Source organism: Opisthorchis viverrini (genome assembly GCF_000715545.1).
Source record: "Opisthorchis viverrini unplaced genomic scaffold opera_v5_61, whole genome shotgun sequence".
NCBI classification, from domain to species: Eukaryota; Metazoa; Platyhelminthes; class Trematoda; order Opisthorchiida; family Opisthorchiidae; genus Opisthorchis; species Opisthorchis viverrini.
In genome coordinates, this window is record NW_008751717.1 from 993,074 (window position 1) to 1,010,296 (window position 17,223).

General features: G+C 41.8%; 1 protein-coding gene across 1 annotated transcript in view; it reads right to left on the reverse strand.

Moving 5' to 3' along the window:
- Window positions 1-1,792: 1,792 nt before the first annotated feature.
- T265_03972 (hypothetical protein) overlaps window positions 1,793-17,223 on the reverse strand; it is a gene marked incomplete at both ends in the record, with an annotated part of 45,679 nt that continues 30,248 nt past the window's right edge. The window contains 9 exons of the mRNA XM_009168579.1: window positions 1,793-2,341; window positions 3,732-3,882; window positions 6,607-6,731; window positions 7,328-7,468; window positions 10,153-10,278; window positions 11,438-11,512; window positions 11,869-11,943; window positions 13,852-14,008; window positions 15,696-15,823. Coding sequence (XP_009166843.1) covers window positions 2,096-2,341; window positions 3,732-3,882; window positions 6,607-6,731; window positions 7,328-7,468; window positions 10,153-10,278; window positions 11,438-11,512; window positions 11,869-11,943; window positions 13,852-14,008; window positions 15,696-15,823 — 1,224 coding nt within the window. The remainder of the gene's footprint in view (window positions 2,342-3,731; window positions 3,883-6,606; window positions 6,732-7,327; window positions 7,469-10,152; window positions 10,279-11,437; window positions 11,513-11,868; window positions 11,944-13,851; window positions 14,009-15,695; window positions 15,824-17,223) is intronic.

Sequence of the window (17,223 nt, forward strand, 5' to 3'; positions counted from 1 at the left end):
CAAATGTCCACGTTTGTAGCGTAAACACGTGCACATGTCCGTCAATGAGCAGCACAGTGGAATGTTAAGGTCGGCACACCATGCAGGGGCAAGCGGAATGCTAACTTTGCGGTCGTCTCTTCCGAGGACAGTCCCCTGATTCTGATTGGCGGTGCCGTAACATGGAAATCACGACAGAGCAAGTCAGAATATACTCAGCAAACGGAGCACGGACACGCTTAGGTGAGTCGTCCGTTGCGCACATTATGCACACATCCGCCCACACACACATGCCGACAAACCAGTATCGGATGGGACGACCGTTGAAGCAAGGTGAATGGAGCATGTACAGATTGGGAGAAAAAGCGTAGATCAAAAGTACATGGGTGAAGTAAGTAAATGAATCGGGGACTTATCGAGGACAAGGTAGATTCAATGCGACTTGAGTGAGCTAATCACACAAGCAACCTAGCGAAATTTGGTCAATTTTCATTATGAGTCTTCTAGGAGCGGTGTTACCTCCAAATGGAAAACCTTTTAAATAAAACAAGCACACAGTCCAAATTTCCAGGTATCCTACGTCTATGGTGAGTTACTGATGTTCTGTATATCTGCTGGTTTTGGGTAGTTCATCCTTAAAATGAAATAAACTACTTAGAGGGGAGGTTTCGTAAAGGTCTGCGTAGTCGGAAGTTCAAAACAGTTGGAAACAGATAATTAAAGGATTAAAATCGCTTTTTAATATTGTCCATTTGAGAAGCGCCGCTGTGATCGCGCTCACTATGATGATTATTTTCAATTTTAGTGAACGAGGATGCTTCAGGGTTCTACAGAAAATGAACTTGGTGCGACGGTATCATTCACGCTTTAAGGCGCTGCATCACCGTTCAGATGGGCAACTAGGAATAGTGATTTTACATGGGCCATTTTATGGAATGCATCCAGTTCAGTGAGAGACATTTCTTTCGGCTGACACCGAATTTCGATTGTGTGGGTCAGTTTCTCCACTCATCCCTTAATACCATTAATTTTTTTAACAGGCTGCTAAATGCACACGTGTCGTTTTTCTCACAAATCTGCGGAAAAAGATAACTGGACATCTCGTACTCTCAATCACCACGGAGAAATAAGAGACGCTAGCTCAGTTTTTTCTGGAATACAAATTCGGGCTGAATAACAAGGTTACAAATACCACGTATCATCAGTGAAACCACTTTCTTCGTTGGCAAACAACCATATTCATGTTGGGTATTTTTAATCTTATTTCTCACATGCATTGCACGTTAAGAAAATGACGAAAAGTTGAGTGGCACAGCCACCACGACACAAAAATTGCGTAAAAGTGTATTTTCCGTTTTGAGTTCGGGCAAAACAAAAAAAATGCAACACCCTAATTCTTTGTCCAGCTTGGCTTTCCCAATGACAGGAAATTCTATCCAAACGAACCACCAGTAAGTAAGACGCTACAAACAGACAAAAGGACTGTGCGTGCATCGTTATGTGATGTGTTTCAACAATGACTACGAAAACAGCCCGAAAGAACTAGGATGTCCCGCTTATTTGTCACAAGACATTGACAGCCGCATCAATGCGCAACGACAAAATGCAAACGAATTTTCGTGTCACCACTGGAAGATAAAAGGGAAACGGATATGCTCAAACAGTTTCCATACGTAGTCATTCGTGTCCAGTTTGCTCTACAAGCACAACCACTATGATTCAGTCAGCCTCATTTAACATCGGAACAGATGCGCCATGTGTACACCTTGGGATCATTGGAGGAGACCACAGAACTAACAACCAATGTATTTGGCTCCGCCAATCAGACAAAAATTGTTTGCATGACTATCAGTAAAACCGGGAATTATACATACGGTGGTCACAAGCAGAGCGTATGCAACGCGCTTTAAGTTACCTTACCTGTACATGTTACCTTACGAGAGGATCAAGACAATGTGGGGTGATAGAGTCAGTATGCGCTGAAAAAATTCGAATCAAAAGAGTGGAGCGAGTCAATCACAGTCAACCCAACGATGAACTAAAAGTAATGGAATTAAAGTATAGCTCCTGAGATCCACTTTTAGTGCATGGAGTACTGTATCCACGATACACGGACTCATTGCAGTGACCGGTCACGGGTCCTATGCCATTGCATTTGAACATCGAATAACAAAGGGTAGGAGATGCCCACTGATCTATTTACTGAAGTCATGGTCTCGTTGAGCCATAAACTATCCAGTTCAATCAAGATGAAGATGTTTGTACCAACGTGTAGGAAGTTCTTGGGCACATAAACTCGTAGCTGTGGACCAAGTGCTTGATTATACTTTCCAACCACTTCGTTGTTCACAAGAAGAACTCCCTGAAAAGTGAAAGGGGAAACATTTTTTTGGAACTCAGGACGGTGGAATCCGAGACATAGTCACAACAAAGGGACTGGTGAGCCGACAGTAAACACTAACATTTTCTACTGTGAGTTATACGATATTTAAGGGCAATCACAGGCTTGCTCGTACTATCCTAACCGTAATGTGTGAGCATATAAGCGGCGACGACGTGAGGTCGAAAGTAAACAACTGTGTCTGTGAAATTATACCAAACCAAACTTTTCCATTATTTTCGGATCATAAGTTGAGTGAAAAAGTGTGGTCTACCGGACTCTGACAAATAAGTCGGGATATATAAAGACGAAACAACGATTGGCGCGGTCTCACACTCTGGACTAGTAAAAAAGTACAACTCGAACACAAATACTGTTCAACTGGTCGTGAAAAAGCATGCGAAGTTTTATATTGTGTTCCTACGGAGTTCAAACGAAATGTAGGAAACTGATCTCAGTCTTAAAATAGCCTATTCTGTCAGAGTCTTGATAGTTGGATGTTCAACTGCAACTGGCCCAGTGTGTGAATAACTTCATGAATGATGGGCACTTTGACTAGGTAAACAGAACATAGTCCAGAGAGCCTTCTGTGCAATCGGAGGTTTTGCATTTCCAATGGCGTAATGGATAGGTGTAGCTGGACTGTACCACGGTTATGGATATACAAGATCCTTGGTGGATAAACAAAGGCTGGAAACTGTAGGAGTATATCTTTATTTTAACCAGGAACAGAAATGATACTTTGAACGTTCAGCTGGTGAAAAAAACGAGATACAAGGTAAGAAATGCACAAGTATGCAATCGAATTCGGATGTCATTTAGTGCTGGTCTGTCCCGAATTGATGGACAACTGACTGTCGCGAGTTGCACGCATAGTCAAGCAGAAGTATTACAAAGAACTGTTAGTGGGATGCTCGCCGTATGAAGAAACTGTTGTGGTAATTTACTGAGGGTTTTGATCTAAGTTATTATGACAACTGTTACCACAAAAAGATAGGTGTAGCTGGACTGTACCACGGTTATGGATATACAAGATCCTTGGTGGATAAACAAAGGCTGGAAACTGTAGGAGTATATCTTTATTTTAACCAGGAACAGAAATGATACTTTGAACGTTCAGCTGGTGAAAAAAACGAGATACAAGGTAAGAAATGCACAAGTATGCAATCGAATTCGGATGTCATTTAGTGCTGGTCTGTCCCGAATTGATGGACAACTGACTGTCGCGAGTTGCACGCATAGTCAAGCAGAAGTATTACAAAGAACTGTTAGTGGGATGCTCGCCGTATGAAGAAACTGTTGTGGTAATTTACTGAGGGTTTTGATCTAAGTTATTATGACAACTGTTTACCACAAAAAAAAACGAACTCACCCGCGTAAAATTCAAAGGTTGAACAAAAGTATCAGCCAGTCGCTCAAATGACTCAATATTCAGGATTCCTGCGAATATCGACCCCGATGTTGGCCATGATCTTTTGCCGCCAATTTGTTGCTCGGATGTCTTCTGTACATCTGAAATAAACCTGAGAGCAAAATTATAATTAGATTCCTGTTAAGCTGCAACAGAATGCAGCATCACTTATTTGATATGAACTGGGGCACATAAAATGAACATCCACGATCAACTTAATTGAGCTTCTGAAATGAAGGAATTCGAACCAAGTAATAATAAAATTGAGAAAAATAACTCATCGTTTAAAGGTCCTTCGAAGGTCTGGAAAAAGAGCGAACCTAGAATGTCGACGGCTCATCGGAAGCTCAGGCGCAAGTACCCTGAATGATGGAACCAACCTTCGTGAATGGATCACCACCATCATCTTAACCAATCAACCACCAATAAACAATCATCATAACTAATTGCTGAACATAGATGCTTCACTGCGAAAATTCATGGTTGTACGTGGACTGAGATACTTTCAGGGAGCTTCCATGGACAGGACGATTATGGCCCTCAACCAAACCCTTTGACTCAAAAGCCCAGCCAGAAAGTGGTGGTTGTTGGCGGAAAATGCAGGTGCATTAACATTTTTCATGTATCAAGTTGCCACACATGTTCCAATTCACAACCTGGAAGGCAAGGAGACTGTGTCGGTCAAACATCTAACCATTGACCAACTTGGTATGAAAGGTTCCTTCAGTCTGGCGGAGGTGCACAAACCATCACGCCAAGGTAATGTTCATTATCTTTGTGACGGGGTGAATGGATAAACAAGCAAAAACTCAGCTGTTTGGAAACTCAGTGCCGAGCAACTAATTGTGCAATCCATCATGTAACTACCACAAGAATGTAATCAATCAAACTGTCGACCATTTAAAAGCAGGTGATTTCATTAAATTCTGATTCTAAAGTAACCGACGAAAACAGGAATCAATTCCACTTGACCAGGTGTGTATCACTCGAGGAAACCAAAGGCCACGATGGCAGTTGTATTCCATCAATCCCAACGAATTCTATGCTGTGTTGCAGGTTGTGTAGAGGCTGAAATCGCCCCAAGAGTCGATTAATACTAGGGACGTTACTTGTATCGTATTCCCTCGTTACTTCATAAGGACATCCGGATCAATCGAGTCACACGATGTTACGGCGTTCTTGGGAAATGACGCATTCTGTGCTAACCCATCGGCAGGGTGGCCAACTGGGGACGTTGGGTTTCTATCTACTATATTGTGGGGAAGTATGACCCAGGAAAACGATGTGAAAGCGATGGCGGATTCGTCAACTTCAGTGCACCGAACCACCTTGCACTGACAGCAACCTAAGGTAAGATATTTTTTTACAATCTCGATGGGCATCATTAGTGGGAGTTCACCGCTAGTATCGAGGAGATGTACTGGAAACACCGAGGGTTTAGACCACATGCAGGTCCAATCAAACCCCAATATTAGGATAAAACCGTCGACCTTTCAACGTTGAAACAGACTTAAACCAACCTCTCTTAAAACATAACGCAATTGATAGCCACACCAGATTCTTGTATCAGCTTGAAAATCAGTTGGCTTAGTTGAATAATCGGTGATTTGTATTCAAGATATCCATCCAACAAGCATCGAAGGACCGTCTCGATTACACCACCCAACGACGCAAAAAAAACGTGACATATAATGCACCTTTGTTCAATAACTCATATAGCTCAATTCTGCAAGTTAATTCCTGTATTGTTCCCAAGACAGCAATGGGCTCACCACTCCGCGGGTCGAGTGGCGAGAATTCGCAGAAGTAGGGCTCTGATGACCGTTTTGTGCAAAAAGCCCTGAGTTTCAGTAGATTCAGTTTGGACGCCAAAAAATGAAGCAAGCTAGCTAACGGAAAACAGTCATTTTGATCAGCTTTCATCAGAAAGAACAACAGAGCAGATACTACCAGAGTACCGTCCCGTGATATCTGTTTTAGAGTCGGTGATTTCAAAATATCACTTCCGGCTCTCACCAAAAGCAAGCAAAGCGAGAGGGACATTCCGATGCAAATATGGACTAGACAGCAAAACCCGAGAATCTGTATTCTCATTCACATCAAGGTCATTTGAACAACTCCTTCTTGTACTTCTGTGATTATTCTGGTGAGTCCACAACAAAGAGAGGAGACATTGGAATGGGGTTTCGCTCCCAATAAAGCTCATCACCAGTGTCAGCATTTGAAAACCAGAAGTATGACACGAGTTATCACGAGTTCATCAATGCACGCCAGACGTATATATGCAACCACTCCAGTAGTTGAATCAGCTCAATTTATCATGGCGCACAGACTGGTTCTGAAGCTGGAAACATGCTGTTCAGAATTCGATGACATAAAAGAGAACCAAGAGACCTGGAGTAAGACTGGAGGGCTCTCCTACGATTCCATTAACCTAACTAGAGAAACTGTCAGTTAGGAAGATGGGATGTGAGCCTCATTGTCCCTCTGAATAAGCGCGGTTACACATCGGAACAGTCCACCTGTGAAGCAAGTGACAAACCATTAACAACTGACTTGTGGACCATAATATAGGTTGACCATAAATTTGACGAGGTTGTGAAATTGGATGAGTCTGGTTTGATGACCACACGCATGAATATGTCTGAGGGGCAAACACATTCGTCTTCTTCTTTGGAAGCCACTCTCAAGTTTCTAGCTGTCCGTGATGTTCATTTTTGCGTGCTCCCTTATAGCTATTATTGGTGACTGAGTGGCTCAAACTTGTGGTGGACATCTCCGGTGATTCCCTCCAGAAGAGGATGACAGGTCAACGAAAAGCTGCGCACAAACGTACTTTTCCGTTATCTTATCCACCAGAGTCCAGTTGCACTTTGAATGTGACTCCGCGTTCAGACAGACAGGCATGAACGACCAACCCAGTAATTCGCGACCATCTGCAGAAACTGGCCCGATTATTCCCTGAAAAGGACAGTGAGTGGTTGAATATGCGCTGAACAAAGATGCTTAACTCAAATGAACAGCGTAGTGCGGTCTACAAAATAATTATCGAGTGACACCTAGCTTCTGGCGAAAGCCACTGATAATATGTAGACAGTGCCCAGAAAAGTTTCACCTAACCAACGCGGGACACACATTCTCGTAGTAACTTTTCAGACAATCTTGAAAACCGTTTGCTGAAAGCCTGTTCAAACTACATGCCTGCAGCTTCTCACTAAGACCCCCAGAACATATGGAGGTGAGTGCATCAGTACAGCTACCCGTCTAGGTTCATACTATTGGAAATAAGAGTCCAAACTGCTGTGATGTAGTCACTTAGCTGTGAAGGGTTTATGCACTGACCATCGATTCACCGAGATATACTAGGTGCACCAATTTTAACGGACAATATGTGGAAAACATTCCACAAAGGTGGTTGTAACATAGGTCACCGATATTCCATTCAAATTCCTTTCTAATCCTGCAAGTGACGACAACTTCGCTGTGATAAGGTAGGTTTCGGGAAATCAAAATAACTATCCAAAGAACAAACAAGTGAACAAAGTATGTTCACTTACTTTATGATCATTGTAAAATTTCGAGTTGTAGGTGGTATAACCTGCGTTTTCTACTAGAATCAACAGGTCGGTTGTGTTGAATTTCGGTTTGAAATAGAAGACCAGAGACCTGTCGTTTCGAGATATTGCTCCGTGAAAAACCTGATAAAACATAATATAAGACTTTTGTTTGTTTTCTATTCTGAAAACCTGAAATTTTTTACGATTTTGCAACCAGAAAACCGCTGGTTACTGTGTAATTAATGGAAGTAAAATAAAGTAGTCACTGTCAAATTTAAGCGTTTGGAGAGCGAAATACACATGAGTCCAAGGGATAACAAAACCTAACAGAGCGACTATCATCTGTCAATACATCGATGGTCTAGTTTCGTCAGTATAGGCCCTCAGTCAGCTGCCTATCCAGATGCACCGTATTTCTAATTGTATTAAACGGCCTTAGATCAAGTGGTTTGAAAACCCCGATGATTTCTCGGTTGTTTTTCTGGATTTCATTGGAAAGATTGCTGACATCACAAAACTTCTGCTTCCCATGCGCTGCACGACCTACATACCGATTGATTACAACACTGGTTTATATTGTAGAAGATCACGTCACGGTTTAGCCTTTACTTCATCTCGGATTACACTCAATGCTATGATCAAAAAGGTAAACACAGAGCAGAGGTGTATGCCGTAGACCGCAATCAACAAACTTACTGGGCTGAACAAACATGACACCGCCGAATCACAGAGGTCAATCTGAATGGTGGGACCGATACACCGGTCCGTGATCACACAAACAAATTGCTATTTTCCGCACGACTGTATGGCTTTGTATCCACACGAAACTGTTTGATTAGGGTTCATCATCATCGTCATCATCGACAGTATGATATCAGTGTTTAACACCGATGCTTCATTTAGATAGAGCAGCTCGTCAGATAAACCACAATGATAGGATAGGCTGGCGGATCAAATGATCAAATGCTTATATATTAAAACTAGAACAAATAAAACTTGAGTTGCAAAAGTCTTGTAGTCATACGTCCACTTTACACCTACCAGTCGGTTGAGCAAGATATGAGCTGTAAGCTTTTCTGCAGTTCATAAGAGGACAATACCGTAGTACATGCTCATTTTCCATGGAATTCATTTCTGTTCAACGAATGAACTATTTTCGCATCCTTCAAGATGAGTCTTCCAAATTGGACATAGCTGGCAGAAAAGTTTGGTCTGCAGCTTCGGTACTGCCAATTTTCAAAGTTCTGCGGGCAAGCTATCCAATCAGGCCACTCCATTTCGCGGCTGGCCCATGGCTCCGTGGCTGTAGATAAATCAGCCGCGTACGTGTACACTGTACGTCGAATATATCGGACCAATACATTCTGGTGTGTTAATAATGTCTATAAGTGGTGCATTTTGCCTACCATTATTTCACTGGACTTGTGTTCTAGTGGGTGAAGAGAGTGAACTTTCCGTTAACAGATTTATTTCGGTCTGATGAATTCTTAGCATGGGACTATGGTTATTCGCTTCGTCAGTCCAACCATTACAGTCTGTTTACTGAAGATGTTTCAGAAACTGGGTAGCGGCACTTAATGGGTGCTTTCGGACTAGTGATATATATATATATAAATACGTATATATATAAATGACGAACTCCTTTTCTTGCTAGGGGCTACGACATCAATCTCGCTTGACCATAATTACCGCGCGGAGACTGAAGAGCTGTGACCCGAATGTTTCCAAGACTATGCAGTGACTTACGCTACATAGCTCCATTTGTGGAAGTGGAATATTTGGTTGTGTTATAACCTATCGAGAGGCTGGGCATCTATCATTGTTCTCTCCCTCCGGCGGAGAAGAATGTTATATACTCACGTTGTTTTTAACTTTTTTACTCGCTATTCGTTGAGCTAATTGTGTTTCCTAATGTTTTAGCTGATGTACTGAAATTGATAGAAGATTAAAGCCAATCATTCGGCAATCCTCGTTCTCAGTTTCTGGCTCAATCATTCGAGTGCACAACACTCCCATTCCAGAAAAAATGTGCGGGAGAGTTTGATTCATATGCACCACACGCCAGTTCGGGTTTTGACAATTAACTTGCTCTTATTACTAAATATCTTACAGCAACATTTTCAACCTCTTCAGTCCAAAGAATGGCGACACACTTGACGTGCCGCTGTGAAGTGACCTAAAGAGGAAGGTAGTATCTTTTCGCGGAGTAGACGTAAATACTTTTATTCAAGGAGAAACATTTAAATCGGACTCAATTAACATAGATATTCTGTATTGCCAATGCAGTATCAAAGTTGTGCGCGATTAGCCGAGTGATGGAAAACACATTTCGACCCTACCTCACGTATTTATTGACTGAATCTGTGTACATATACAGGACTCAGAGAACAAACCATCTGCTTGGCTCATTCGTTTTTTCACGTAGCGAAAATCAAAGGTATATTAGCTCGGTAGCACAGTGTACGTTCGGTTGCCCGAAATGGTGATCCAGAAAGGCCAAGTTATTCACTTGGGAGAATTCCCAAACAGCTACATGCAAACTCCTTATGAACGGAGGTAACCTGGGGCTAAAATGGTCTCTTTACGACCAAGCCAAGTTCGGGTTTTTCTTCACGTCGCACGCGGTAGTTCAAGTCTCATGCACTGCTCTACGTAATATAGAATAATTCTTATTTGCGTTGCCTTTGGATAGTGTCAGCGTATTTGGCCTGGTTCGCAGTGAACTGGGTTGGAAAACGGCAAAACAATTATCTTGTTTGTAGAAACTTGCAAAGACTACTCGGTTAGATTTATACCATAAAACACAGGATGGGAGGTTGACTCACAAGAGTATCCAGGTTAACACTAGTTGTGTAGATGTATGCGTAGTCAGCGACATCTTTGAACTTTAATCGGACAGGCTGTCCAGCATCACGATAGAATTCTGTTCTGTACAACATGAATCCCGAATACTGAAGAAGTTCAAAGTTGAAACCAGTAGAAAAGATAATCAGTAGTGCGAAGGAAACAAGGCTGGCTATGTCAGGTTGGAAAATCCATCATTAGACTGTGTAAACTAGGGAATGTAGGTACAGGGTAGAGATCCAACTGTAGGTCGATGTTGCTTGCCCGATAGGCACATCTTATAATATAATTGTGCAAACACTGAAAAATGTATCCACCATATTCAAATGCAAGCCTGAAAGCTATGCTCAAATAAAAATAAGCCAACAAGACGGTCCCAGTTGACCTCACCGAGTTCTACAGTGAATGGTGTGAATAGACTTTGCCACCTCAGTTAGGGTTAGAAACACTTATCAGAATATTAGGTATCATCTTCAGGGAAAAAGTGTTGACATTAATTCTTCATTACTATACAGCCATAAAATTTATTTAATTACACTTGAAGTAAAGGGTAAAAAGAGTGGGCGAGGGAGGGGACTAGTGCTGGTTTTTATCAAGCATTTTGACATGTACCTACCTTGATGCGCTCAAACAGAAGACACTAATATAGATTAGCCCCCATTTCTTGCTGTCTCTAGCCAAGTGCAGGAGACACCACCCTTGAACGTTGACCACAGCAAAAATACCTAAACTTTTTCTAGTCTCGTTTAGATCCATTGTCTACCTCGCGGTTTGTGTCGTTCTGAACGGGAGGCGGAACGTAACACTCGCATCGGTAAACGGTGTTTCGGCATGCATATGCATGACATGCATATGACCGAGCCATCGGAGTGAAGCAGACCCCGAGGTGTTTACCGCTGTTACTGAAGACGGATTTACAAAACCTGCAGCTGAACATGATAAGTGGCAAACGAAGCGGTCAGTTATAGTACCAAAGAGCATCAAATTGTGGTGCGGTAGAGTAGAAAACAAAACATGTGATCATGTTAGCACGGAGGCAGAAAATTAGTTGCACTACTTAGTGTTTGATGCAAGCAGTAAATATCTCAAATGTAAGCGCACGAACTTCTCACATCGCAGAGACACCATCACCAGGACATTTCAAAAATTCCATGAGCTTAGAGCATTCAGGACAACCCTCAGACAATTTTAGTATAGTTCATTGCCCAGCCATTCTAAACGGGTATTTTTTTATAATAGTCGATTAAAGGGTGATTAAAATCTTACCTGTTGCACTGCCTCCATGCTAACTGTGACCATGGCACTCGAACCACCAGTGACATGTTCAATGAGGTGCGAAACCTGATACAAAAAGTGAGGCGGAATGCGAAATAAGAAACGGAGAGTCGTTACAAATCCGCGGCAATCAATTACTCCAGAATGGCTACGACCTCGCTTGCGGCCGGATTTCGGCAATTATCATTCAAATTTTCATTTACTCACCATCTTAGAAAACAACAACACACAAACTCACAAACATGAAACTACCTCGATGTCTTTGCAATTCTGCAGAAAGCTAAAAATCTAAAATACTGACAATTTCAATACGGTGTTATGGAAATGTCAGAATCTATACAAAAATTACAGAAGCTTCAGGTTGTACTGTATCACCATCGACTGAGAATTTTGAAATGACACAATCACAATGATTTGCTTACCAAATACACTGGTATTGCATCGTAGGCAATTTTGGTGGTGTTTCTGGGTACTTCCACTCCCGATGTGTTTTTGAACTAAAATCAAACAATAAACAACATGTATCCATTCGTGATCCTAAACAGCTGAGGTGAACTGCTTGGAGAACGGGTTGATACACCATGTTCACTCATAAAATATAATGTAGAAACAGGAGAATAAACGATCAAATTTCACCCGGGATCTCGTTGCTGATAGAGCTGCCTGACAACTTGATTGGACGATGATAAAAATGTTCAAGACTTATTTATGCCTAAAAACGCATGGACCAAGATTCGAAACACACATTAATGCGTGATTTCAGAATTATAGTGGGCATGCCATTCTTAATCAGGTGAACGCGAACCATTTTGGTTAATTATATTTCAAGCTGCTACAGTCGCGTCTATTTGAAGTCTCTTCATGCTTTTGGCGCCAAACGCCTAATTAGTGAACGTCAGTTAGTTCATGAACAGTCGATTAAAAAGACTCTGGGTCAAAGTTTAAGAACAAGAAAAGAAGCATTACACAGCCTGGCACGTCATGTTCGAGCGCCCTGATTTTACCAGAATGCCCATTGTATCACTAATATCAAACTATCCACATGTCTGTAGGGAAGCCCAACAACTTCTCAGCCATGTTGCTCTGAGCCAATAAAAGGATGTTAGTTTTCTAATGAATCGGAAAATCTGGTCTCAAAGAAGTCGATGTATACGGAATCCTTCAATGCTGGCAGACCTGGATTTCTAGGGGACATTTACCCTTTGCCTACCGGGAAGAAAACCGTGCAGTTAGACCTTCCCTTATTTTCCTTTTTCTTGTGCCCGATGGCTGGCACTAACGGCAAGCTTTGTCCAAAAAAGGCCCCAGAACACAGCACCACAGACCTGCAAAACAACTATCTTCAATGTTTATGCTGTGCTTCAAAGTTAGGTCGAATGGAGAAGCTGTCCAGCATATAGCCTGTGAACTTCATTTGTTTCTCCACCCAATAGTTATCATATTACGAGCATGACACGAACTAAGAGACTTGCCTCGTCTAACCTAAGCCGACTCAAGGATCAAAAGATGGGGGCACACCCTAACGCTGAGTCAGCGTCAAATATTTATCGCGGTGTGTACGTTTGCATGACATGTGGAGTGTCCATAAGCATTTGTGTGACAATGCTCAGCGCAAACGTTGATGTCGAGAGGTTAAATCAGGATCCCTCGATCTTGTCTCTTTCCACACCTCTTCCAGAAACCTTATCTTTGCCCATCCGTTCGACGGTCATCCCGTCTGATGATATCCGCGAAGATTCCGATGTGATCTTCTCGGTAATTTGTTTAGCTTACGACCAAGTGTTTGTGAGCGAGAACGAGTAAATAGGGATACGCATCCTCGGTTACCAGCTGACATATCGCACACTAATAAACTTGCATACATTCTTGGCTATCCATGACACCACTGGTTTTCGTGTGGAGCTGGAATGCATCTGTGAGCAAAGCTACCGGAGGCGATAAAAGCGCTAATCTAAACCATCTTCAAATACTAACGAAAACACCATTACGTGAGGTGCGCAAATTATAGAGATGGGATCAACAAACTAAGATCTGTGCAGTAGTATATTGTTGGTCGTTAGTTGGTCGAGCTACTAGAAGGCTTGATAGAAGTGCGAATTGGACTGGGGTTCACTTAACGCATGTTCAGTCTGTTATAGTTTTCAAAAACGACCACAGAGGATGAATGACAAATTACGGCCCATTTATTTGGTGAGTAATGAAATAGACAAACGAATCAAGGTACATTGATAACAGTACTATCAGGTCATTGCACTATATCTTACGAACGATGAAGAGAGTGATTATAAACAAGAACGACAGAGGAGTGTTCTTTATTTAGTCAGTGACATTTAGATTGTTGGCTGCAGTTTAAGGAATCCGCAGTTTTTTTAAGATAAAGCACGCTCACACATTCCAAAACTTACCGTTAAAATCGCTTGCCTCAGATCGAGATAAAAATCCGTAATATCGCCGGCCTCAGACAAAGGAGCGTTGTAGTCGTAACTGGATACCTGGGAACTATACGGGCGGTCCACGGCACCGTTCCAGAATCCGAAATTAGTTCCGCCGTGGAACATGTAACTTTCACAAAAATGACACGACAAAATAGTATGTAACAGCTGGTCGGAAGCCCGGCCAAAAATAATAAATATTTTACGATTAGCTAGGTTAGAGCTAAGATCAACCATGAGGAAATAAGTTGGTCGCCAGAGTCCAGTGGAATGCACAGGAACGTAGAAAACCTAGAGAATATTAGCCAAGAATCGTTGAACATCAACTGAACTTTCTCACGTCGAATGTAATGGTCATTGCAATAGACAGCTGAGTGGCTCCTCAATTGTGAAGAAACGTGGAACAGCACATGAAGTAAAATTTACACTTCGATGTCATTGGCAATATCGATACAGTTGAGAAGGCCAGTGTAGCACTTCGTGCCAATAACGAATTCACGTGAAACTCCGCCTGAGGTGAGGATAGGTTGAAAATTTTTGTCGGAGGGATTACACTTTTGTCGGGTTTTTCCGCCCCAGATATCTTGAATTGTAACGGTAATATTGAATTAAGTGTTTACTTAGTAAGTCGGGTGCACACTTTTCTATGTCCTGTACTGTACAGGTTTGACAAACCGCAATTTTGGATGTACTTTAAAAATACAAATCATACATTCGCCAACTACTAAATGACCTACTCTTACTGGGTATCTGCAACTGCTTTCGTTTTTAGCGTATTCTTCTAGCGTATTCAGATGGCTATTCTGAGACGGCTAATAAGCTAATTGGTTTTGTCACGATGAGCTCTGCAAACGCACATGTCGACTGCTTTCGACGGTGTGTAGCGTAGATTAGAGGCCTCGTGTTTGAGCGAAGTGAAACAAGATAAGATTGTCAGCGGAACAATATTTACTGACTCGTTCACGCACCGGTAAATTTCGTCAACAGTCGAAGTTTTCAGTCCGCCTTCTTTGTTGTCACATTTGCACTTCATCTATTCGCACTGGACTATATATTTCGAGATGAATGTTTGTTATAATGATGCCTACTGCAGTATGGCAAACATTACACGACTACATAACCGAGAAGGTTAACTGACAGTGGTGGCATAGCTCTAAACGTGTAATTACTACGACAAACTGATCTGACAAGCACAGGACATGAGAAACGGGACTTCACTTAATAAGCGATCATGTTAGGGCGGTGTGCTGTTTTTCTTTCAAGCAAAATGAGAATGCGCCAGTATTTTCACCGTTCGAAAAAGTGTTGCCAATACTAACCAAACATTTGGTTCTTCAAACAAAGCAAGTGTTATCAGAGAACAGTTATTAGAAAGTGTTTTGAAGGGTGGCAGACTGAAGAGAGTCTCATTAAGTTTGAGTTTTATCTTCAATCGTCTGTTCATAAAAAATAACGGACCTCAGAGGGAATATATCTTCTGCTACCGTCCACTTGAGACAGTCCTGAGAGGGATCAGTACACGCTGAGGAACAAATGACTTCCCGCCAAAAAAGGATAGTCACTCGGTTCCAAAATCTAAGTTACCAGAAGACTTCAATAACGGTTTTTGCGATTTGACCAAGTTTATAGTGATTTGAGTACTCTGTCAATTGTGCGGGTGATAAAACGGCTCAATTATGCAACGTCTGAAAAAGCTTGATGTAGAAACGTATACAGAGCTATGAGGCGACCGGAGGTTTGACAAAAATGGGGGAAAAGGGTTTCGTGCAAACATTATCTTACACCATTCAGACACAATTAGAGCCAAAAGAACTCACATATTCACACTGATTCTTGGTGAATAATAGAGGAGATCTAGAAGCCGATCGATGAATACCTTTGGTTCAATTTGAAAGTGTGGATAACCCCAGTGATCCATCCAACCGGTGTAATATTCCGAGTTCACCTGGGATATGGAATAATGACAATTGTCCGTAAAAGCGTGAAGATCTGGATTTCGGTTAAAGAGACCTAACAAATTCTCAACGAGGACGTAAGGGAACACCAAGATATGGTGTTAGAAGAGCATCACAAAAGATCAACAGCTTGACGATAATCTATGCAATTGGAGTGGATTTACATGAATCACAAAATTAGTGAGCAGAACATTTCAGGATTACTAATTAGAACCTGACAACGCCAGGTTTCTGTTACCTCAACAAGGGAGAGACAGTAATCCAACTGTCCTTCTGCATTGACAGTTCATTCAAATTAACTCAGTGACATGCAGAATCAGTGATTGACAAACAAATTTGACTGTAACGTCCCGTAATACACACAGACACATTACGCAACTTATACATAGTTCATGCAGATAGTCAGCTGATACCAAAAATACTAAAAATGAGTGCTTGGAAAGAAATATGGAAGTAATATAAGAACTAAACTGAACCAAGTCTGCCTGAAGCATTCAAGTAAGAGCTCATTATCTACCAGTTGAGCTTCCAGGAAGCGATCAATGCTACTTATTACCAGAAAGTATGTCATCAGATTTTCGCCTGATAATCAACAGGTTGTCTGTGAAGATCAATGATTAATTGGGATAAACTACATGAATACTTCGGGTGGTAAAGTTGTCACTTGTCAGAGCACAAGCCCCACCGTAGGAGCTACGTCAACATAGAAAAGTTATCATTTCCACTCTTGAATGAACTGACCAGTACTAAGTAACTCAGGATATCTACAGCCCCTCGCATATTCTTGGCGAACTAAAAGCTCGGTAGGAGGAGCATTTCTCGTTGTACAGAGACAAGAAACCATGATCGTGACCTTGTCAAATATGCATTAAAAATTAATTCTACCATTTCCTCATTATCAAGAAATCACTACAGGTTCTCCAAGACTATAGGGTATTCACAAAGGAAATGCTCGAAATGTGGAACTTTAAATAAATTTTAAACGGTGACATGCAGCGTAATGTTATTTTTCTGTCTCTAAGACACTTCTCACTTTTATTGCCTCTTTATCAACATTTTTTTCGGAAAAAAGCGTCTTTAACGTTGGTTCATCATGATTTTACACACCACATGGGTCCTCTGAAGATTCCCATTTTCAACTAAATGCGCTGAAACTGGCCAAGCTAGGTTTAAGTTTTCAAAACTTTAGCGGAAGATATCAGTGGTACGCGCTGTCCTTTTCCGGATATTAAGTATCCCCCTATCCTCGGGCGTAAAACAGACAGATAGCAGGGTAACCGAACTATTTCTGGTGGCTTAAGTTGCAACGAAACCAGTATGACCCCATGATCCGAAACACACCTCTCGTAGATACCCACGAGTGATAAATATTGCGCGTAGTTCTGCCGCA